The sequence below is a fragment of the Sinohyriopsis cumingii genome, chromosome 15 (assembly GCF_028554795.1).
Source record: "Sinohyriopsis cumingii isolate HCF-2022 chromosome 15, ASM2855479v2, whole genome shotgun sequence".
NCBI classification, from domain to species: Eukaryota; Metazoa; Mollusca; class Bivalvia; order Unionida; family Unionidae; genus Sinohyriopsis; species Sinohyriopsis cumingii.
The window spans coordinates 5,090,699-5,114,801 of NC_142975.1; the positions used below are offsets into that span (position 1 = coordinate 5,090,699).

The 24,103-nt window shown below is 34.7% G+C and overlaps 1 protein-coding gene across 2 annotated transcripts in view; it reads right to left on the minus strand.

Annotated features, from left to right (window-relative positions):
• LOC149781200 (phosphoinositide 3-kinase regulatory subunit 4-like) overlaps positions 1–23,728 on the minus strand; it is a 137,579-nt gene extending 113,851 nt beyond the window's left edge. The window contains exons 1-6 of one of the 2 annotated variants that reach the window (XM_089935262.1): positions 23,667–23,728; positions 19,190–19,298; positions 15,938–16,062; positions 11,523–11,578; positions 10,082–10,231; positions 1,839–1,940 (exon numbers count right to left, since the gene is read on the minus strand). In XM_089935262.1, coding sequence (XP_089791388.1) covers positions 1,839–1,940; positions 10,082–10,231; positions 11,523–11,578; positions 15,938–16,062; positions 19,190–19,281 — 525 coding nt within the window. In that variant the 5' untranslated portion in view covers positions 19,282–19,298; positions 23,667–23,728. Of the gene's footprint in view, positions 1–1,838; positions 1,941–10,081; positions 10,232–11,522; positions 11,579–15,937; positions 16,063–19,189; positions 19,299–23,322; positions 23,550–23,666 lie in introns of those variants that run through there. The other variant, XM_089935261.1, reaches the window with a different exon arrangement.
• Positions 23,729–24,103: the final 375 nt, after the last annotated feature.

A 24,103-nucleotide genomic window follows, 5' to 3' on the forward strand; every position in this document is an offset into this window, starting at 1 on the left:
GTATTCTTTATTTTGGGGTATTTGTAGATGTTAAACCATGAAATTAAATACCTACTAATATGTAAAAGTTTATAGGCAAAACCATGAAAATGACATTTTTACAAAACCACGAAAATTGAGCCCAATGCAAATAAATGATACTACAGTATGCTATTGTAATGTTGTTGTTGTTGGGTTTAACGCCATTTTTCAGCACAAGATAGGCTATACATGGCAGCCAGTATAAAAGGTGGAGGAAGAACCCTGGAAAACCCAGGGAAGAACCACCGACCCTCGAGAAGCTACTGACATGCTTTCCCACATACCCACACTAGCCGAGCCTTGGACTCGAACCCATGCAGACAGAGGTGAGATGGCAGTGATCTGGAACGGTGAGCGCTTTAGACCACTCAGCCACTCAGGGCCCCTCAACTGTAATGTAAGATTGTATATTGGACTTAATCTTGTCCAAAATCAAGTTTATTTTCTACTTGACCTGAACATTATTAACAGAAGTAAACATGTTTATTTGGGTCCGGGTCTAGGTTATTGGAATTCCCCATTACCTGGCGTATCTCGCACAGTCCATGTTATATATCATAATTTTAGTAACAGACTTTCTAACTATAAATAACAGTTTACTTTGTAAACATTGAGAAGTTTCTTGAGGGTTATTTTGCATGTTTGTTTTTTTTTAATAGAAAATGTTAATTGTGGCCTGAGGTCAAGTAAAGGACTGTATAATCTTGTTAGTGGAAAGATTGTTTATTTGTGCTTTAACAAACGAGCAGGATCAAGTTATTGTTGTTACAGTATTTGATTCTGAATCATTCACATTATTTCTTCTCTGGAAATACAAAAGTGCTCTGATAACATTCAGGGAAAGAGACTTGAATTAATACTAGAATTTCTAATAAGGATTTCTTCTTGGATTGTATCACTGTAATCCAACAAAAGACTGTTGGAACATTAACATTTGACAAGTCATCACAGGCACATCAACACCTTTAGCATTGGACTTAATTTGGATTTCCACTAAAGTTTATTCACAATTTTAAATTATTAGGATTATTTGGGAATTCACAATACCTGATTTTCTTGGGATTTTTTTTACATTTTAACTTTTTATTCTAGGAAAATAAATTTATTTGTTGAATTCTGCAAAGCTTGTTGCTTTTCACTCTTTTCCGTTACTTATTTTAAGAGCATAGATCCCTAACACCAGGATAACTAAAAATTTAAAAGCCAATGAACCCAACTTCAAAATATTTAATGCCCAACATCTGAATAATTGTCAATTAACAATGAGATACACAAGAGTTTTAAAACATTGGGATTTACTTATGACTTAGCACAACAGATCATCACTAGGTCTTGGTTCAACAGTGCACTGTGGACAGCTATGTATTTGTTGTTTTGGGGTTTTTTTGTGTGTTGTTTTAACATCATTTTTAACACATTACTGACTTACCACATCAAATGAAACATATGCCATGTGCCTATTCTAAAGATACACCAAGGCAACCATCTCAGCCTGGCATGGGCAGGTATCAAAAACCCAAACACTTGGATTAACACCTGGATTATGAGTAAGATGATCTACTAATCGACCTACAAACCTAAATGCATGAAAAATCATATCATATGATCATCATATACAAGTAAATGAGCCCCTAAAGGTCATTACTTTGCAGAGCCAATTTTGTCAAAAAGGTTTACTGCACTTTACATGAAAAAACCAGGTAAGAATTCTGTTGTACAACCTGATCATATTCCATCAAATTTTTATGACATTTGAAAATTTAACTGAACAAAACATGACAAAACTATTCTTTATGTAATGGGTCTCTCTATCTTACCTCAGGCAGGTATGTAGGTTTGAAACTGGCAAAATCTGTCAGCAGTAACCAGTTCCATCCCGTAATCATCACATTTTCTGACTTGATATCTCCATGACACACCTGAGAAAAAAACATTTCTCCTCAATACAAAAGTACATCAATGAATATAATCTGTGTTTGCAGCAGAAAATATATTTCTGAAATTACACTGTATTTGAATTTACCCATAACCTGTTGGAAAACAATGATACATTCTGTTTCATTAAAGGCACAAAAACCAAACTGACACTTCTATTATGCTACCAATAAAATTTAGCACCTTCCAGGTCTCTCTTCTAAAGAACATGCAACTGAAAATAAAATATAAAAGAAATAAGTCAAAATTAAATTAAACATCACCACATTTACAAATATACAAAGGCAACATATTAATGTTCCTATCTAATTAACTCCTGTATCTGCACCCACTAAAGCATTCCTACATATTTAGGTTGTGATTAATGTGATTTTTTCTTCTCTCTTCTTCTTATTTTTTCTTTCTTAGCTAAAGCATACAAACAGGTACTAACAATTAAATTTATGCAAAAGACATAAAAGACAAAACTGCAATCAGAGAACACTAATCACTCCTGAACAACTATAACTATTACAAAAGTAAAATTAACATAATTTTGCAATTTCATATCCTGTTATGGCAGACACTGACCTATGACCTGCTGCCCATCATCAAATTTAAAGCAACTATAAAGATGATAATATATGGGTGCAGGGAAATTTAGATAAGTAGATTTATTAAGTGGAACCTAAAATTAAAGTTTTTGATCCTGTGATCTTGATTTTTGACACCTGGCATCATATGGCTGATAAATCTACCCAAGTGTAGACCACCAATGAAATTTGATGAAAATTGGATCCAGGATATTTTACTCTAAGTAGAATGCCTTTCCACTAATATCAGCTCCAGTGACTCTGACCTTTCATCTCCCTATCTACAAACAGTCATCACCATCACTACATCACCCCATGGGGATCAGGGAGAATAAATGAGGGAGGAATCATAAGAATGGAGCTATTATCAATGGGTGCATCCCATCCCATCCACTACAATTTGTTCCTATGGTTACTACACACCTGGGAATCCAAAGAGACGTGAAGATGGGCATTCAGGGGGATAACTCCTCTAAATGATTGTGTAGAACGGTTCAAATCAACTCCTTCAAGGACTCATCAATGTATGTATTTGCAATACATGCAACATCCCATGTAAATATATTACAGTGATCAACAAGGGCCATAATCCTCTCCAAATGGGTTAGACAAATCAAACCCATAAAAGACACATCTAACTTTTTAAAAAAAGGTATAAATAAAATTGCTGAATGGTTCCTGAGCTTTGCTGATAAAAAGCAAAATCTCGAGTAAGGATAAGAAGTTTAGTTAATAGCTAAGGGACGTAACTAGATCCAAAATCGAGTTGAGAATACGAAAACTCAAAGGCATATAAAAGGTCAAGGAGACAATGTACTTACCAGTTTCATGCAGGATATGTTCAAAGGTTCATGACATATGCTATCTGCAAGCAACATCCCAATTTTATATGAGCAGATAAGAATTTGATTCACAAGGGAAATAACTGTCTAAAATGGTGCAGATGAAACTATGTCAAAAATAGACACATGTAAAGTTTATAAGATAGTGTTCACACCAAATTGTATCTGTTATATGACGACATGTCACAGGCCATACCTCTATCCAAATGAGAATAAATGAATCAAATCATACCAATTTACATCAGAATGTTGAATGGTTCTTGAGCTATTCTGGTAATCCCATGCAAAGTTAATTGTCAAGGGCCATAACTCCATTCAAAATGGGGTTGATGAAATTAAACAGACAAAAGTCTAAAAGCCAATATATACATCAAATTGCACCAGATTATGATGCATATTTCCTGAGCAATGCTGGTTACAAGAATATGAAATTGGAGATTTAACATTGGAAAAGGGTTAACCCTAATTATATCTATGTATTGCATTAAATTATGTCTAGGTGTTCCATTCATTTATGTCTAGGTGTTGCATTCATTTATGTCTAGGTGTTCCATTCAATTATGTCTATGTGTGTTTACAAGATGTGTGAACAGATGGACTGAAAAGGTAATTAATGTAGTACCTTCAAACTCTGATTAAACAATTAATAGAAAATTCATCAACAAAAAAGCCTTAAATTATGCACAAGGGTTGCTGAGCTTTGTTGGTTACAATAAGTCTGAACAAATGGACAGATGGAAACGTGATTACAGTAGGACCCCAATTATTATCAGTTCAGTTTTATTTCCCCGAAACATTTCAGGGTCGAGGTTAAAATGTAGGTTTCCCGGAATCTTCTGTCCTGCTAATCTTCACCACATGTGGCTCCCCCACCTCCACTGCGCATTTTCATAAGATATACGAATCGAAAAATAAGCCTACAGCTTGCATTAGAGGATGCCCACCCTTGTCTCTGTTGGCATTAGCATTGGGCATAATAACAAAAGGTGATGGCAATTAATATCTGCCAAAGTTTGAGGTTTCAATGTAAAGCTTTTGATGACCATTAGTGTAGCGAATTTTAAATTAAAAAATATGGACAGAAAGAATAAATTTATTTTCAGGCTTAGATAATGACAAAAGACACTAAATTTATACAAAGGCACTACTGGTAATTTAATTAATGATTTGTTTGAAAAGAAAAGTAATTCAGAAAATATAGGTATTTATATTTTTAAATGCTGGTAAATTAGTGTACACTAAAGTTAAACTACAGCAGGATCCAGAATACAGAATTCCATGGTGCAGCTCATTTCAGTTTAACCAGATCTTCAAACATTAATGTTTTCATGAATTACTTGTACACATGATAAAATGTTAATTGCAGTAATGATAAGTGTTCACGAAAATGTGATAGCACAATGCTGGTCAAAAAGTTATGGAGGCAAAACTGTCAAAGTAAAATAGATTATCTCATTTGATATCACTATTGGTGCATTACGTACCACCATAAATTGGCAAAGATAACATATGTCCAAGTATAACATGCACTCATGTATTACCCGCAGTTTTACTGCTGCAAACATGCTTAACTCACAGGTTTTCATAAAGAATAATAAACAACCACAGCCTGTGTTGGCTTCTTTTCATTATAAAAATATAAAATACTAGGGTGTGGCAAATCATGCGTTCTGTTTACCCTTGAACCATAGCTGAGCCATTTCAACCAAATTGGGTCAATTCATAGTTAGTTTCCTAACCTCCAGCCACCTCAAACACTTCACAAATATGCCTCAGACTCTCTTTGTTTAAATGCAGGACCAAACCTGCACCTACCCATTACCAGTGGTTCGAAATCAATAAAATAGTCACCTACCAATAAATAATCACTGGCAATAACTACACACATATAGATTTTACAATAACAATGCAATGTATTCCAGAAATGTGAAATTCTTCTGAAAGTCAACTCATCTATGGTAACTCTGAATCTATTTATGACAATGACAGCCAATCAGATGCAGCTTTGGCACTGTAAGAATTTTTGTAACAAAACAACATTGCCACTCTTCATAAATTAGTAAATTATTGAATTGAAGATGTTGATTTTATTATGTTAATCTTGTATTATTATTATATTGTCATTAAAGTTCGAAAAATTTAGCTGAAATGTAAAACATAACTACATAATCAACATTACCCTTATTTAATATTTCAAACTTGGGTGTTGTTTGAAACAGAAAATGAGCCTTTAAAAAAAACTACCGTATATACTTGCATATAAGCCCATTTGCATATAAGCCAAACCCCAAACTGAATAGCTATAAACACCAAAAAGTGCATGACCCGCGTATAAGCCAACCCCAAACTCTGAGACATCTCAAGATGCACGAGGTAAGTTCTAAATGCGATTATTTAGGCAAGCTAATATTTAAAAAATTACATGTATACTTATTGAGGTTGGTGTGCATGAGTAATGCAAAAAAAGGTATAAACTTGTTTGAAAAGTAATTTATTTCATTTTCTGTTTTCTTATTGTTTCTGCCTAATTTAAATTTGTGCATAATTTGATCGAATGATGACAATATTTTAGCAATCGTAAGTTGCTGTAACGCTCTCCCTTTTGACTCGACTATTGTTTGTTTGTGTATTATTGGACATTTTATATCAGTGCACTGGTAGTTACATTTTTACTTTGTAAATACCTAACTGAATTAAGTACATCCCTTGGAGTCGTATCATGGGCACCATTGTGCTAAACTTTAATGATATCTCCAAAACACAAAAATGAAGTTTCAGAAATAATGCTTCGAAAATTATGCAAATGCAGTAAAAGCTGAGCTGTTTTGGGGGTTGCTCCATGCCTACCTCCCGACTGCATAATATCTTTTGATTTTTTGCAGAGAACTCCCGATTATTACATTATATATTCAATTTTCATTTCTTCTAAACAAGAAAAGTCTTACATGTTCTGTTGTATCACCTGTGAATTATTGTTGTGACAAAATAATTACTTTACTAGGAAAAATTCTCTTCTTCACTAAATAGAATGTTAAGTTTAATCATTATTCACATAAATTAATGATTTTTTTACCGCTACAACAATACAAAAATAAAAAATAAACTAGAACCAAAAAATAAACCACAACAATAAAATCATCCACAATTAATTACAATCCCAAGAATGATCACTACAAATGCTGTAACTCCATATGTTATAGTGCCATTCCCACAAAAGAAACTTACACAAGTGAAAACCTGGCATTTTTATACTGTATATACCAATGTGACTTAGCATCGTTAAATTTAAAAGAGGAATGAAAATACATACAATGCAGCAATTGTGTTCTCAAAAAACTTATTCAGACTACATGTTTTATGGTAAAGAATACTTATTGCTTTACGAGTTGATAATAAGGGAATAAGGTCTGATATACAACGAGGGGATAATAAGGGAATAAGGTCGGATATACAAAGGGATAATAAGGGAATAAGGTCAGATATACGAGGGGAAAAGTTGCCACATGTACGGTACCATTAGGCTGCCCATTTAGTTACCATTATTTCAACAAAACTGGTAATCCTTTTTTTGCCAATCAATTGCTGGTGCATGCATAAAACACATTAGAGTAGAACATGGTTTCTTTGCATTATGACGGAGGGACAGTCGTTTAAAACAGTTGCATCGATAAGGATTAACTTTAATTAGTCGTGCTGGCTTTCTTGCCTGTTTATTTAAGACTAATCATTAGCTATTGTACAGTCTGACCACAGCTGACGAAAGTATGAAAATTGGGCATGTCCTGGGGGAAAATAGGGCATGTCATAGGAAGAAACGGCTAGTCTTCTTGTGAATTTTACTCATATTGGACCAGGGAGATCTATCAATATTTAGTGAAAATAAGGCTTTAAAAATGCCAAGAAAAAGCTCCCAATTTTACGTCCCAATCCCTATCTTTTTTATTCAGTCTCCCTACTTGGCTTTTTAAAAGTTCATAAGTAAGCCTTACACTCTATTTTGCAAAACTATGGTAATCATGCTAATATTATGGAGTAAAAGGCACATCAATGTACTGGTATAGTTTGAAAATTTCCTCTTAACACAAGTCAGTTTTAATAATTAACTGGCCTGGACTGCTGTCGCAAAACTAAAGACAAATTCGACGACTATCAACATAGGAGACACTGAAACATCAAGCTTTCCATTATGTGTAAAGTTATGATGTTTGTTCAGCTAAAACACAAAACTAAATTTGATTGATGTTGATCTTCGTTGATCTATATGAGAATTTTAGCCTTTATTATTACCACTCTTCGGGAATATGTAAATTATGCTGGTTATGTGCCTTGTACAATTAAACATGCGTACCTTTTTAAAAATAGTACCTACATTTGTAGGACCGCTTTTATAACTGAAAATTAGTAACTCGTGAATGCATGATTCAACGCAAATGAAACGGCTATTTAGAACTAGCTGAAAGGTGATCTGGAAGAATGCAATATTGGTCGAAACAATGAATAAAGCAAAATCTGCATCTGATATGTCTGGGAATAAAAAGGATTTAAGTGACACTATGCATGCTTTGCTCTGTGTAAGTACTGTACATTATAGTTCAGCCTGGTCTCCCAGGTAAACTCAACCAGCCCGCGAATTATGAAGTCTGTATTTACCTTCATTTAATTTCAAGTTGGAGAAATGAGAAAATGTGCACATGCAAAATAATAACAAAATCAATCATAGTACATTTTAACAGTTTAATAATTGTCAGATCACTGAAAGTTGTTTTTTATACATGCCTATGTCTTATGACATGGAACAAATATTTCTTTCGTGCCATCAAATAGTCAACAAAAAGACCTAAAAACTGTTAAGTTTAGACACTGGCCGGCAGATAAGCCGACACCCCCCCTTTTTCAGGCCTTTATTTTTTCCTAAATTGTTTGGCATATATGCGAGTATATACGGTAATACAATGTGGAAATAAGAATAACAATCATAATGAATAACATCCAGACATATATGCCTGGGGTGGTGTGCATAGATGAGAAAAAATTATATAACCCATGTGTTATATTCACTAATTTATGGTATTATTTTCTAACTGTTTTTCTAATATATTGTGCACCCCCACCCAGCTCGAGAGAGAGATGGGCCCTGTTTCCCCTACCTATGAGAGCCCATATGCAACACTGAATTGTCAACATCCTAAACTCTGACAAAGGTATGGGATACAATCATACAGGATTTTCATATTATTTGTTTCTGAGTACTGATCTACTGGTAGGGCTGTCAATGGGTACTCGGGTACCCGGGTACCCGACCGTATTGAAAAACCCGGGTATTGAAACGTAAACGCGGGTACCCGTAAAAAAAAAAAATCGCCACACTCGCCAACCACTTCAAACATGTGTGACAGCTATGGCTTTAATTAGAAACCAGATCCCCGCTTAATATAAATAAACAATACATCAGAGAGTCTGTTTGGATAAATAAAATTCATTGGCATTGTGCAACAGGACAAACCGTTATCCCCGAGGCATTATATACCAAGGTTAAAACATAGCATTGTTCTACAGGTAATAAACCTCTTTGTAGACAATAACTATTGATTGTGGGTGCTAAATGATCGGTACATTGCGTGCTCTTTTAATGAAATCCAGATGGATACCTTTGATTTCCGAACACACATGTCGAAGAAATCCCACAATTTATATTATGAACAATTATCACCTAGACACCTTGAAATCTTCGTACACACACACACACACACAAAGACGGTTTTAACGCATTACTCTTGACATGTGGTAAAGCTGCTTTACACGCATGCATGGGTAATTCAAATCTGCAGTCAAAAGCCGATGAATAAACGTGGTCTGTTCTAACAAGGACTTATACTTAAAAAAAGGTGAGTGTTCTAAAGGATTTAACGCGGCTGATCACAGTGATCATTAAAAGTTGGATTATACCTACCATCTGTGTACAAAGGTCTTTCTAAATAAATTTATTAATTAATAGCGTACGGTCAGATCATTCGCAGCTACATCGGTGCGGACGCATCAGACCGAGTAGTGCATTACACGGTTAGCCTCTATCGCCATATAAAATATTAAAGAAATGGGGATAACAATTAGTTGGTCTACGGTTGTACATGTCATTCATGTGCTAACGGGTACCCGGGTACCCGTTAAATTTCGCAACGGGTACCCGGGTTGGTTTTTCGTGATTTTTGACAGCCCTATCTACTGGCATATGAAGTCACATGATAACGTGCACTAAATCTGCTCATTAGGTCACCCAGCAATCTTCCAGATTAAATAAACACATATATAAAAGTTTACCCACCCACCCATTTACCATGAGAGAAGTGAACATAGATACATAGGTATGTATGTATATACTGGGACAGGGATGAGGGTGTTTATTGTTGCAAAAAGCTACATATTTAAAAATGAAATTAGGAATGACACTCTTCACCAATCAATGAAAATGTCAATTAATTTGTAAAGCCACAAAATTTCATATCCAAAAGAATTATTGAATTCATGGTATACTAATAATTACCTTTAATTTATGACATTGGATTCATGGTAATTACCTTTAATTTATGGCATTGGATTCATGGTAATTACCTTTAATTTATGACATTGGATTCATGGTAATTACCTTTAATTTATGACATTGGATTCATGGTAATTACCTTTAATTTATGACATTGGATTCATGGTAATTACCTTTAATTTATGACATTGGTTTAGGGCACAGAGCAGCTGAAAGGCAATCCACTTCTTCTCAATCTTGTTGAGGAATGGACGAGTGCTGATTCTGTCATACAAGCTGTCTTTTACATACTGTCTGATTAGCAGTGCAAACTTCTCAAATGGCTGTAATATACAATATATGAATTGGTTTTATACGAAACAAAGAATTATTTGGGTTTCATGGTGGGCTATAATAACTGTATTATGTGCCAGTAGTTTTAATTGTCACTAGCCATACAATAAAATGCACAAATTCTTGGGACTTCCTGTATTAGTTACATTTAAAATCTTGGAACATGGACTACACAGAAAACATTTCTCTGTTGCTTCTTATGCTGCCAAAATAGGATTTTTTTTTTACTTGCAAAAAGTTAACACTGCCATTAATGCCTGAGAACTGATGTCTATATTTCATTTTTAATTCATACTTAATATCATTGAAGAATACAAAGGCATAATATTTTTTTCAAAATCTAAAGTCCAACTTGCATTCCAGATGCCAAGCCAAATCGCTTATGATTTTCTTTGTTTTGCATAGGCCTAGAGAGCATAATGATTTTCTTGCTTTGCAACTCTGCAGTCCTGGGTACATTTCCCAATTCTGACTTATCAGAAGTTTGTGTTCTCCTCTTCATTACACATCAAAGACCATCAAGAATACATTAAACTTAAATCTATTTCACAATTATAATGAAAAATAAAAAATTTAAACTGAAGAAAAAGAATTCAGCTAATTTATGGTTCAAACGTATGTACCAGAACCTAATGGATCATTCTCATCTCCTTTTAATGAAAGCTGAGTAGTTTAATGAGATATCTGTAGTGATACTTACCAAATGTTTTTGGTGGATGAATAGTCAGGTAAGATATGCAAAATATTATATACCCTCATAAAACATAGTCTTGCATGAGTTTTTTCACTTTTAAGCAGATGGTACAAAATAACTCTTAATTTAAACACCTTGTTTCCGAGGTAATCAACATGATTTTCACATTATAATTGTAGCATATATTACAAAACTTCGATCCCTCTTCTTGATATTTGTCCCAGTTGTGTTCAATAGACTGGTCATGAATAGTAAACATTTATGCATAGGCAATAAAAACTTTAAACCAGCCATTAAGGCTGGTGAATTTACCCAATCTTAACCACGCTCTAACAAAGGGTTCTCAAACATGTGGCCCACCAAACTGTATCATGTGGCCCCCAAAATGATTGGCGTCACAAGGTGAGAAATAACAAATGTGGTTTTGAGTTTAAGGCCCCTGCTCTAACAATGTATACTCCAGCTTAATTCGGAACCAAATTTTGGTCTCTGTCTTAGCCACTTTATGATGATTATAACCAATGCCTGTGAAAATCTATCTATAACACAAATCATACGGACATAAAATATTATAAGATAACACAAACCTCTGCTTTTTGAAATGGCACACAGTTTGATGTTCCCTGGAGCCTGGAATAAATATCTGGAGAAAAAAATGAAACAAGATGACAGGAAACATAATTACCAAAAACTGAGCAAATTCTTTACCAGAGGTTTTGCATTAACCAGTTACAATCTTAACATGCTCTGGAACCAGGCAGAAAACACCCAGGCAATCTACTGTATCACTGTGGCACAACGATGGCCCCTATATATTCTTAGATCCAGATTATGTTTCAAGAGCAAATGCCTTTTTTAAAACGTCATAAATGCTTATATGGATTCTAATCATGCTGAAGATATACAAATGCAGTAATGTATCAAATATAAATTTCCCTGTATGTAATGATGTGTTCCTATCAACATCACTGTTAAAACTCTATGGTACAAAACAAAGTAACAGAAACGAACAAAACCAACAAGTTTAATAAAATTAACAAATAGTTTTATTTCTCTAAGTTACAAAAGTTAAAATTTAAGCTTACCTTAGTCTTGTGAATTAAATTCCACATAATCTTAAAAGTTCTACCACAAGTCCAAATTATAGTGTATTATGAATGAATTCCAATACTGAATGTGCTGATATACCAAGAATCTTGATAAGGTTGATGTACCAACAGTCTTGATGTATCACAATCACATAACCCAAAATGTCTTTCACTGAATTCAGAATAATCCCAAAATAGTGCTTTTGTCCAAAATGTCTATGAGTACTTTGTAATTCCAATGAATAATTTTTAAATAAATAATTCCTCTTAAATTATATCTGAACATAACAGTAAATAATTCCATGGACTGAAGGAATTAATAATTTTGTTAGTACAACCTTATATAAAAACCTAAGACCCAATAAAATGACTAGGATTTGCATAATTAAATTCACTCAAGAACATTCTACGCTTGCAAATAAGGCTATACCTTCAGCTCAAATATCAGTAAACAACTTTTTTTAAAAATGATAAAAGTCAGGTAGGCCATAACCACTCTATCTTTAATCATGGAAAAAAATCATGCATACAAAATGAATATGCAAAACAATTACCATTTGTATTTATATAGTAGATTCACTGCTATAAACAAGTGATTCATACCCAGACTGTACTCTTTCAAGATGCAGTTTATCCATACATGGAAGCATCCTATTGATTTCCCCCATCAGACTTCTGATTATCTATCGAAGTAGCTGACTTAAAGTTAGTCTAAGACACTGCAATAATTTGTTACAGTCTTGTAAAAGCTGATGGCTCAGCTAGACAAGTAACTTCAGCTGGTGACCAGTTAATAATGGAAGACAGCCTTGTACATGTGTGCCATCTGTGAGTAGCTGACGAGAATGGCAAAACAAATTCTAACATATCTTCCTTTCTCTCCTTACATGATATATGCAGAGAAACAGCTATTTTTCTTACACATCAGATGTCTCTTCAGAGGTCTTGTGTCACAACAGATACCTCTTTAGTGGTCATAACTGGAATTACTGAAGGATTTAAATAAATATAAATTAAAATGTGCTGTTGAATATGATGAAGCCCAAAATGTGTATCAATAATACTGAATTATGTGGTTTCACTATTTTTGTGGGTATTACATGTTTAGGCTCAAATAAACTTTAATACAAGAAAGAGTGAAAATAACAAGCTTTGAAAAATATAAATTATTTCCTTGGAAAAATTCTGTAAAAATGAAAAAATATGAACTTACAGTTTTATTTGTTGTTGTTGTTGTTGTTGTGGGGTTTAACGCCATTTTTCAGCACGATAGGCTATACATGGCAGCCAGTATTAATGGTGGAGGCAGAACCCGGAAAACCCCGGAAAGAACCACCGACCCACGATACAGTTTTAGAAATCAAATCCAAAAATAATCCAAGAATAATCCAAAAATAAAGAATTTTAAGTCCCAATAATAGAATGTTCTAATGATTTCAAGTTAGAGTTCTGCCAAAGAATCCAAGATAGAAGATGATGCAGTATGCTGTAATCTGCAGTTTTGATGTCTATAGTTCCAGTAGAAACAAGAAATATCACTCACAGTCACAGTCAAAGTTTGTTCTTGCAGTCAAAATAAGCGAGTTTTAAGAGCACTCTTGAATGGGATCACTGTGTGTTTGTGTCTAAGTTCAGTGGGCAATTCATTCCACGTTGCTGGGCCCTGGTATGCAAAAGAACATTGTCCATATGACTTCATTTTCGTAGTGGGAATAATGAGTATATGAATGTCAGAAAAGGAGCGTATATATTTTGCTGGTGTGTATAAATGGGTGAGATTGAATAGGTATGCTGGACTGGAGTGTTTGATTCTGGATAGAATGGATAGCCAGTGTAGGGCACAGAGCAGCAGGGAGGTGTACTCTGATTGTGGTAATCTAAGTAAGATCCGAGCAGCTGTGTTTTGAACTTTCTCAAGTAGATATTGAGATGAACCAGATAGAATTGAGTTACAATAATCCAGTCTTGAAAGTAATAATGAACACACAAGTGTTTTAGTGGCATCAACTGAAAGATAAAGTGAAAGATATTTGCGAATGGATCTGATGCATTTTAGCTCAAGATATGCAGTCTTACATGTGTTCATGACATGTTGGTTGTGTCAATTTAATGTTGGTGTTGCTGATATTTATTGTTTGAGGTAAAGGATGTGAATGGGAAAGTCTTTGTATTGTGATCAGAATGGCCTCAGTTTTATCATCATTCATCTGCAGCTTGTTACATGTCATCCATGATTTCACATCAGAAATGCACCTCTCTACACCTTGGATGGTAGCATCAACTTCAGCTGGGTGGCTAGATTTGTATATTTGAGTGTCGTCAGCGTACAAATGGTGAGACACTGGATGATGATCTATGACACCTGAGAGTGGCTGAGTGAAAAGAATGAAGAGAACAGGTCCAAGAACAGACCAATGTGGAACACCACAATATAGATCAACTGGGCTGGAGTGTATTCCATTTGCAGATACAATTTGTGTCCTGTTGACCAAGTAGGACTTGAACCACAGTAAGGCTGTATCATGAATGCCAAATACATGCTGGAGACGGTGAAGTAATATATCATGGTCAAATGTTGAAGACAAATCAAGGAGGGTGAGGACTGTAATCTTTCCGCTATCCAAAGCAGAGAGAATGTCATTAACTACTTGTAGAAGAGTTATTTCAGTAATGTGGCAAGGGCGATGTGCAGATTGTACATGCTAAAAAGACTGTTTGAATTCAGATGAGATACAAGCTGGGATAGAACAACCTTTTCTAAGATTATTAATATGAATGGGAGATTAGAAACTGGGCTATAGTTCTTTAAACTGTTATGGTCAAGTGTTGGTTTCTTCAGCAGAGGCTTTACAATGGCAGTTTTGAAAAATGATCTGAATTCCCTGGATGAGAGAGAGGCATTAATAACATCAGTTAGTTAAAGCAATGCTGAATCTAAGCACTCAAACCAGCAGTGATGATGGAATTGGATCAAGTTCACATGACTTTGGTGCACTCTTCATCAGGATTGTACATACTAAATTCATAGAGACAGGTTCAAATGCTGGTAATGGTTGCTGCTGAAATTCTGTATCTCAACTGTATGGTGACGACGAGTCAGTTGAAATTGTGGTGTCAAGCTTACCTCTAATGGTTTGTACCTTGTCACGGAAGAAATTTGCAAACAGATCTGGAAGGTCGACTAGAGAGAAGGTAGTTGGAAGTGGTGTACATTTGTTCCTTGACATGAGCTTGTTAGTAATCTCGAAGAGCTCTTTGCAGCTGGAACTTTCCATGATCTTAGTAGTGTAGTGGGCTGATTTCGCTGCATGGACTATGTTTGTGACATTCTTCATAGCGGCTTCATAGATCTGCGTATGAATAGTGGAAAGCCAAAGCCTCTCAGCCTTACGGTGGTATCTTTTAGCAGTGCGAAGCTGGTCCCTAACACTGCTATACCATGGAGAACACATGAATTGACACTCTGCACTTGGTGGCTGGGGCATGTTTGTCAAGCAATGAACGCAGGTAGTTATCGAGTAAAATGAAATCATCCATATTACATGATGTCAGAAAATATTGATGGTCAAATATGGTGAATTAAACAATAGATCATATAGATATGTTGGCTGTGTTTGCAGTTTGAGGTTGAGACAAACAGTGTAAGGAACTGATATTGACTGGTGTTTGATTTGTACTCATGCTGGCAGTTTTTTTTAACCATTCAAAGAAACCACCATTTACTGTTGGTAACTGGGCTTTTTTTATTTCATTATTTGGGGGATTTATTAATCCATGAAATAAATTACCTATAAATATGCAAACTCTGACATTTTTTGAACAATTTAAATACAAACATGAAAATTTATACCCACAAAAATAAATGAGACCACACTGAAGCACAACATTTGAATGTAATTGCAGCCATATCCCACCTGTCAGTTTCTCTTTGTGTGCTGCGAGTGGCAGAGAAGGATCATGAATTACAAACACTTTTACCACCACTGAGCCTTCCTTGGTCCGTGCCTTGGCTACTTTAAAAAATCTGGTACTACCCAAACTGCAACAAAGCAAGACAGAAACAATATTAAAGCTAAAAAAACACATGGCAAAGCCAGTAAAAACTAAACATTTGGGAACAAATTTGAAAACAAACATTTATTTAAAGAAATAATTTCTTCTGTACATATTTAAACTTCTGGTCTTCCTAAAAAAAAAATTGAACTGTAACATCGCCAGAGTTTGCATGCATAACCTCTTGATCAATAAAACATCTAACCATGATCTCAATATCAAAAGATTGAGCAAGGTTTGAAAAAAAGTGTTCATTCCAGGCATGAATCCATCAAGAGATTTAGGAAATAATAGCAAAATTTTAATCAAAACCTTCATCCAAATATTCTTTGTGACCTTGACTGAAAAGGTCAAAGGTGTGTGTGAATGAGCATTTTGCAAAGTGATATGCCTTCACTTCATAATTATACATCCCAAGTATGAACAGAATCCATGAACAAAGAACTGACTTAAAGGATGTAACCCAGAATGTCAAAAAGGTGTGTTGTAGAATGAATCATCTATGCAACTGAAAATCTTTAAGCAAAATGATCAAGAAACTTGATAGCAATGATATTTCTACCAAAATAGGCCTATCTACAGATCCCACTAATGTGAGCGTCACTAACATTTAATACCTGTTCCAACAATGTTTTTTTATATTTATATAAAATATATTTAAATAAAAAACATACCACAAAAAAGTTTCACCAGAGCTAAACTTCAGTTATGACTCAATTCAAAATAATATCTATTTTTTCAATTTATTTCATAAAATATAAATCTACAATTGCATTTACTATGTTGATGATGGCTAGAGATTTCAAAATTTTCGAAAATTTCTACCAGGCACCCGTCAATCCTAACTATCGGTTACCTGGGTACCCCATCCAAGGGAACCTTAATTGTAATGTAGTAAATTTATACAGCCCAACCCCCAAGAGAGGAATAAACATAATTTATTAATAATATAACTGGCAAAATGAATAAAAAGAGCAATCTATGTATTACATGCTATAATTGGTGGCGCTCTGCAGTTTCATATTTTGCATAGGGTTAAAATTTTCAAGAAAAAGAATTTCACTGGCTTTCCTCACAGGTTATACTGGCTATTAAAAAAAAAACATGTATATCTTAGGTATAGTTCAAAGAAACTTTAATTCCCTTTATTTTGGTGCATGACTGATGGGTTGGGTGTAATATGGGTTATAGAGTATACAGCTTGGCCTTACTCCCGATGTGCACCTTTCATAAAACTGCTAACTCTCCTTGGTAATTTGCACTTCCTGAACTTCAGAGGTAAATTGTACAAAAAAAAGCACTGAAAAAGGTTTTTTTTTTAACCTTTTATTTATTTGGTAATTCATTCATTGCACTTTCAGAAACTGGTATTGTCTAGTCTGGCAAAATTCATTTTCCCTATTTTAATAGCTGTTATGAATATTGTACTTTAGACTCATTCTGGCTGAATTTTTGGCACAAGGGAGCAGTCATTTTTGTTAGCAGTGTGCTTTGATCATGTACAATTTCCAAAGAAATATCAGCCATATTACATTAAAGTAGCAAAGAGGTATGCCAACATTCTCTCCACTGTGCATATTTTAAATGCAAACTACTTCACCTTACATGTCACTCTCTCAAAAGTACAGAAAACTATGAAAAACATACATACACCTCTCCCTTGATAACTCATGCACAATGGGGTCCACAAACATAGACTGCACTATAAGCGAGGCACAAGTTACAGAGGGACCTCCAAAAATTGAGAGAAAAAAATCGCTTTGACATCGAAAAAAACTGTCCGGGGGGGGGGCATTAGGGCACTGGGATGTTTATGATTGAATCCTCATTTTATATTCACGTCAATAATAATTTTTAATAATGCACTTTTTCTAATGAAGTTGTTTACGTTATTCTGTTTAAATAACATTTTTTTCTTCAAAATATCCAACATATCAAAGATCGTTCCAACTGGTTTGAACAACCATCACGTGTACGTGAAAAATCTGTGTATTACGTCACTGCTTTTTGTTTTCTTGATGAGTCTGGTTCCCGTAGTGGTGTTTATAGCATCTTACCAAATCGAAGTCCATATTTTGGGAACTACACTAACTATTGGACCACCAAACAAGATTCATTTTTTTCTCTTCAAAAACACGCGACATTTATTTCGTGACATGTCTATGTCGAAACTCAGTTTTTTTATTGTTCAATTAGTACAATGTTAATGTCATGATTTCATTGGACGTAATAATGAAATTTCTTAACATCCCTGAGGATATCTCTAAATGCCAGTTCAAGAATTCTCTGAAACTCGCTTGCTCACAAACGGTCTGTATCTGTGAAACCAAGCTCTATATTTTATGAAGTATTCATTTCGCTTGGCTGCCTTGTCATCTTTGATCACAGTTATGAAAGAGTCGGTTAATTTAAGATTGTGGTGTACTAGGAATATCGTTTTGAAAGAAAATGTAAAAATTGTATGTGCTATTTTTAAATTTGATATTTCATAGTGTTGATTAAAATTTCCAGGTCATATCTTCCGTTTTCAACGACAAAATGAGCGGTACATCAAAGTTTCTGTTACCAATTTTGATCGCGATTTTCTTCAAGTTCAACAAAAAGGGATAAATTTTTGTGGTATTTTTAGTTTTCAAAAATGGGATCCACGCCTGACACCGCGTTTTAAGTGGGTTCGCGAGTTATCAGGGCACGAGTTATCGAGGGAGTGGTGTATTTATTTTTGCTACTTACCTGGTTATGCACATCATCAGAGTAAATCAACAAAGAGATATCAAACATATTTTACATATATAAAAATAATTAGTCAAAAACCATTATTCCACCTAGATTAAACAGACTATAGTTTTGGCTATAACTTTTGACCAATTTAGCTTCCAGACATTATCATTTGGCTGTGACCATAAATGTGCTAGGATTTATTGCTATTATATATCTTCCCTCTAAATCTAATAATGATCCATTTGCAGAAACAACTGGATTACTTCTAAAAGCCATCAATTAAAAGACCAAACCATGATACTGTAATAAATGAATTCATTGCATCTTTTTTTATAAAAAGAATAGAATTTTTTTCAATTATGTGATGTTTAGTATGCTGTACAATGACTGACCTTCCCTCAAACTGGTAATCTGGTACCTCTGTCAGATACTGTTCCACAGGTAGAATCTGGGAGGGGGCAATTCCTGTTAATTGGTTCCCCATGGTAATCACAAAATTGGCTGAAATCAATGAAAATTATAACAAAGTAATAGATTTTACAGTTATTTCTCTTCATATTATGAATAGGGGTTTCAACAATACAACATAAATAAGTTTATTAAAGATGCTCTAACTAGATTCAAGCTTATACTTATATTACCTGTATCGATCTTGATTCCTTTCAACAGGTGGGAGGAGGGGTGAAAACAGGTGGTGTCTTCCTAAACATTTCTGATTATTATATAATAATGATGATGTAATTTTAACTTTTGCACTTGAGGAAATGTCAGAAACTCTGCAGCAGCATTTTAAAAAATGAAATCTACTAAGTTTAATGTGGACACTGATGAATTTAACTTCATGTACATGCAAATTAAGAACTGACTCACATTCACAAGTACTTAAAATTCCAACAAAATGTTTTACTTTAACCAGAGCTTTTAATACAAATTCAAAATGGAGACTCAGAAATACACAGAATGTTGTGGGGAGTCAATTCAAAAATTTAAAGCAACATTTCAGGAGTCAAAAACAAAGACCTCAAGAGACTGATGTTCTACTTGCTAACAAGAATTTAAAAGAATTCAGACCATTTCTTCCTTTTAACTGCTCAAGTGAAACCATCTGTGATATTCTTCAGTTATGATAAGATTTTCACATTAGCTGCAGTGGTGGGCATACCGGATGCCATATTAGCACCATTTTTTATTTAGGTTCAATACAACATCATAACAGGTCTTCCACTGGAAACCCAATGTTGATGTAACTTTCCATTTTGGAAGAATAACAACAGCACAATTTGCAAGATGGATGCCACTATGACACTTTTTGATATCATATTCATACTGTTTCCATTTAGTACCAACTAGACATCATAAGAAGTCTTGTGGTGAAAGTATAACACTGACATGACCACGCATCTGGTAGAAATAGTGATGATTTATTAGATGGCCATATTAGAAGCTGAATCAGCAACATTTTCATTTACAACCAGCCCCGAGTGGCTGAGTCATCAAACGCTCTCACTGTTACAGATCACTGCCATCTCACCCTTGTCTGTGAGGGTTCGAGTCTCAGGCTTAGCCAATGTGGGTACATAAGAAAGTTTGCCAGTAGCTTCTCATGGTCAGTGATTCTTTCCAGTGTTTTCTGTTTCTTCCTCAACCATTTATACTGGCTGCCATGTACAGCCTATCTTGTGCTGAAAAATAGTGTTAAACCCTATAATAAGAACCACTTAAATACCAGTGGAGAGACAGCCATTCATTCAGGAGTAACAAGATTTTGAATGTGGCCACTTTGGCAGGCATATTCATTCAGAACCAGCTAGATATTGTAAGTTGCTTAGTAAAAATAAAAAGCCATTACGAGTAATGTAGTGATAATATTTTCAAGATGGCAGCTGTGGTGGTCATACTGGATATCAGACAGCCACCATTTTCATTTAAGACCAACTAGACATCAGAAGAAGTCTTCATGTAAAAAAAATAATCCCATTGCAATATTACTCTTCGTTCAGGAGAAGCAGCAATTAAAAGGTTTTCAAGATGGCCACTGTGAAGGTCATAATTTGCATCATTTTTATTTAGGACTAACTAGATATAAGAAGTCTTCTTGTAAAAAAAACATGAGAATATGACTTTACATTCTGAAGGAGTAACAATAGCAAAATTTTCATGGCCGCATTTAAGACCAACTAGATATTACACAAAGTCTTTTAGTGAAACTCCAACTTCACATGACCATACAATCAAGAGTAGTGTAAACACGATTTTCAAGATGGCCACTGTGGCAGCCATATTGGATGTCCAAGCAGAACAATTTTCATTTAATACCAACTAGAGTATCTGATTAATTTCAAGGTAATCCTCCAAGTAGTAAAGACAATCTTGTGTTCAAGGATGACCTACACCAGAGGACAGATGATGGGCAACCTGTTATCCCTTAACCTCTTCTAATATATCACCAGCAGAATAACAAATTAATCTTTCAAAAGCTATTTATAATTATATGTGTATATTAATGCTTATAAATAAAGAGTGTTAAATAACATGGCCAGGGCTTGTATGTCAAGCCAATTATGCATGTCAAGCCCATAATTAACAAAAAAACAAAAAACACTGCAATGAGAACATCTCATATAGCCAGGCATTGAGGACAAAAGATCTGAAGAATTATCTGAACATTTGATTAACCAAGACTATGACAAAGACCTGATAGCGGAAGCAACCAAAAGGGATAAACAAATGAACCACAATGACCTACTAAAATACATAAAGAAGGAAAAGGCTGATCGGATACCCGTTATGCTGACCTCCCATCTAAACAACCCCAAAGTAGGTAAAACCATCAGGAAACACTGGCACATCATAGAATCATGTGATAAACTGCAGTTAATCCTCCTGAAGAAACCAACAGTAGCCTCAAAGACTGAAAATCCTCAAAGCCATCCTAGTAAGGGCAAAGCTAATGCCAATCATTAACCAAGACCAACCTAGCAAAACCTGTTAACATTTGGAGACCAGTACATTTTCTAGCATAGTGACTAGTGAAAAACTGAACATACATGGTCAAAATAAGACATGCAAAACAGATTTGTACTTTTTTTCATCAAATGTAAGATCTGTAGCCTTCACTATGTAAGAGAAAGTGAAAAGCTACACAAAAGGATCAACCTTCACCGATCTAATTTGATGGCAAAGAACCTGTACAGAAGTCCTTTTGCAGAACACTTCTTATTCTGTGGCCACACTTTCAGTGATATAACACTTATTATAATTGCTCACAACCCCAACTGGAGTTCCAAAGCCAGAAAAGAAAAGGTGTGTGTGTGATTAGGATTTGTAACGTAGCTTTTAACAATTTTTCACTCATATCGCTATGATGTCTGCTGTGTGGCAGTTTATAGTGATGTCTAGCACTGAGGCATCATGCCACAGACACGTAGTATGATGTCCCACCCAGTCACATTATCCTGACACCAGGCCAACCAGTCCTAACACTGACCTCTTAATGCTGAGCACCAAGCGAAGCAGCTGTTAGTACCATTTTGTAAGTCTTTGGTATGACTTGGCCATGGTTCAAACCCACGACCTCCCGCTTCTGAGGCGGACGCTCTAACCACTAGGCCACTGGAGCGGTCAAAAAGAAAAGGAATCTTATTTGGATATGCTGCCTTTGAACATTGAAACCAAGCGATTTTAAACAAGACTAGAAAAAGATATCCATGCACATATAAAATCATCATTTTGCAGTTGGCAAATTTTCTTTAAAACAATCCTCTAAATCTGCTTATTAATTATAATAATGAGATATCCAGGATGTAATTTGCGGTCACATAAATTTATATAAAATAACAGATGTTGGCTCATCAATGTTTAGGTCAATAAAAATTATTTTTCAGCATCTGCAAAGTCCAAACTTTTATTCATGCAAAAATAGTTATGTAAAGTTTTCTAACCGTAACGATTTTTCAGTTTGTCTTGTCTCTGTTTTGTATTTGCCTTTGAAAAAGACTCATTTAGAGTAAAAAGCGCTAATGTTAGTTAGGAACTAGTTTCACACTGTTGTCAGTTTATTGCATTTGTCTTAATCAATCACTGACGCAGGTAATCATTTGCTGGATCCAGTGTACATGAAAGGACTGTTATTTGCTATATGATTTGTACTCTTTATAATATATATATATATATATATATATATATATATATATATATATATATATATATAGACACATACTACAATGATAAGGATCAACTGTTAGTCGTACTGACTTTATGCCTGTTTACGGAAGTCTGGCCCGTCGCCATTCTGCTGACTGACCACAGCTGACCAGAATATGAAAAAGAGGGATCATCCAGTGAAAAAAAATAGTTACATCACAAAGACAAGTTACATGGGTGAAGCAGTGCATCCTACGTGGATTTCAAGCGTATTTGACTGGACACGAAGGTGCACGAGAAACCTGGGAAGTCCTCCATAAAAAATATATACAAATCGAATGTAAAACTCCTGTTGCATTGTTGTGAGCACTGCGTCACTTACCTTAAAAAAAGAATAAAAACCCAAACACTTTTTCGGGAAGGTTCATCTGATTCTACCGATATAAATGTACGTAAAATTGTTTTATAAAGTTTTCATTTAAAACAAGAGCTGCACATTCTTTGGATGGAGTCTTGTCTACTTTTTTGTTGAAATTCCCCAACAATAAAGGGGTGACAGAAAGATGAAAAAAAAAATCACAACATTGCATTAGCTATGAACCCCAGACACAGCCATTGTTTTACTTTCTTTCTTTTTCCTTCTCTTTTCCTTCTTCAAACGAAAGAAATGCACTAAATTTAAACTGAATAAAAATAGTTGTTACAATTTTAAAAATAGAACGTTACGTGCAGATTCACATTTAGGGTCCGATATCGAGATTATGATTTCTAAACGGTCCTGTAAGGAGTGTGGCCAGACTGGTCCCTTTCTGTGTTTTGGATAAACTAAAGACAGAACGGTTAAAGCTGACTCGTATCTCATTTCGCAGCGATATAAGCAAACTGAAATATGGGGAAGAATGTGCGGCTAACATTTTTTTCTTCTTCTGAGAACCGGGCTATTGTTGCAAGCAGCATTTAGAAACGGCCTTGCCGAATGAGCTTAATGAACCAAAACATAACGAAAAAGTACCTTATCTGAATCAAAGTAACGAATACTAATTTAATTTATTTTGTTGCAAAAGAATTTTCTTGTTAGGTTTATAGTATTTTGTGAATGCGGTTATGAGTGTTATTGTGAAATATCAAATGGGATGAATTGTGTGAGGGTAATTAAACTGTCT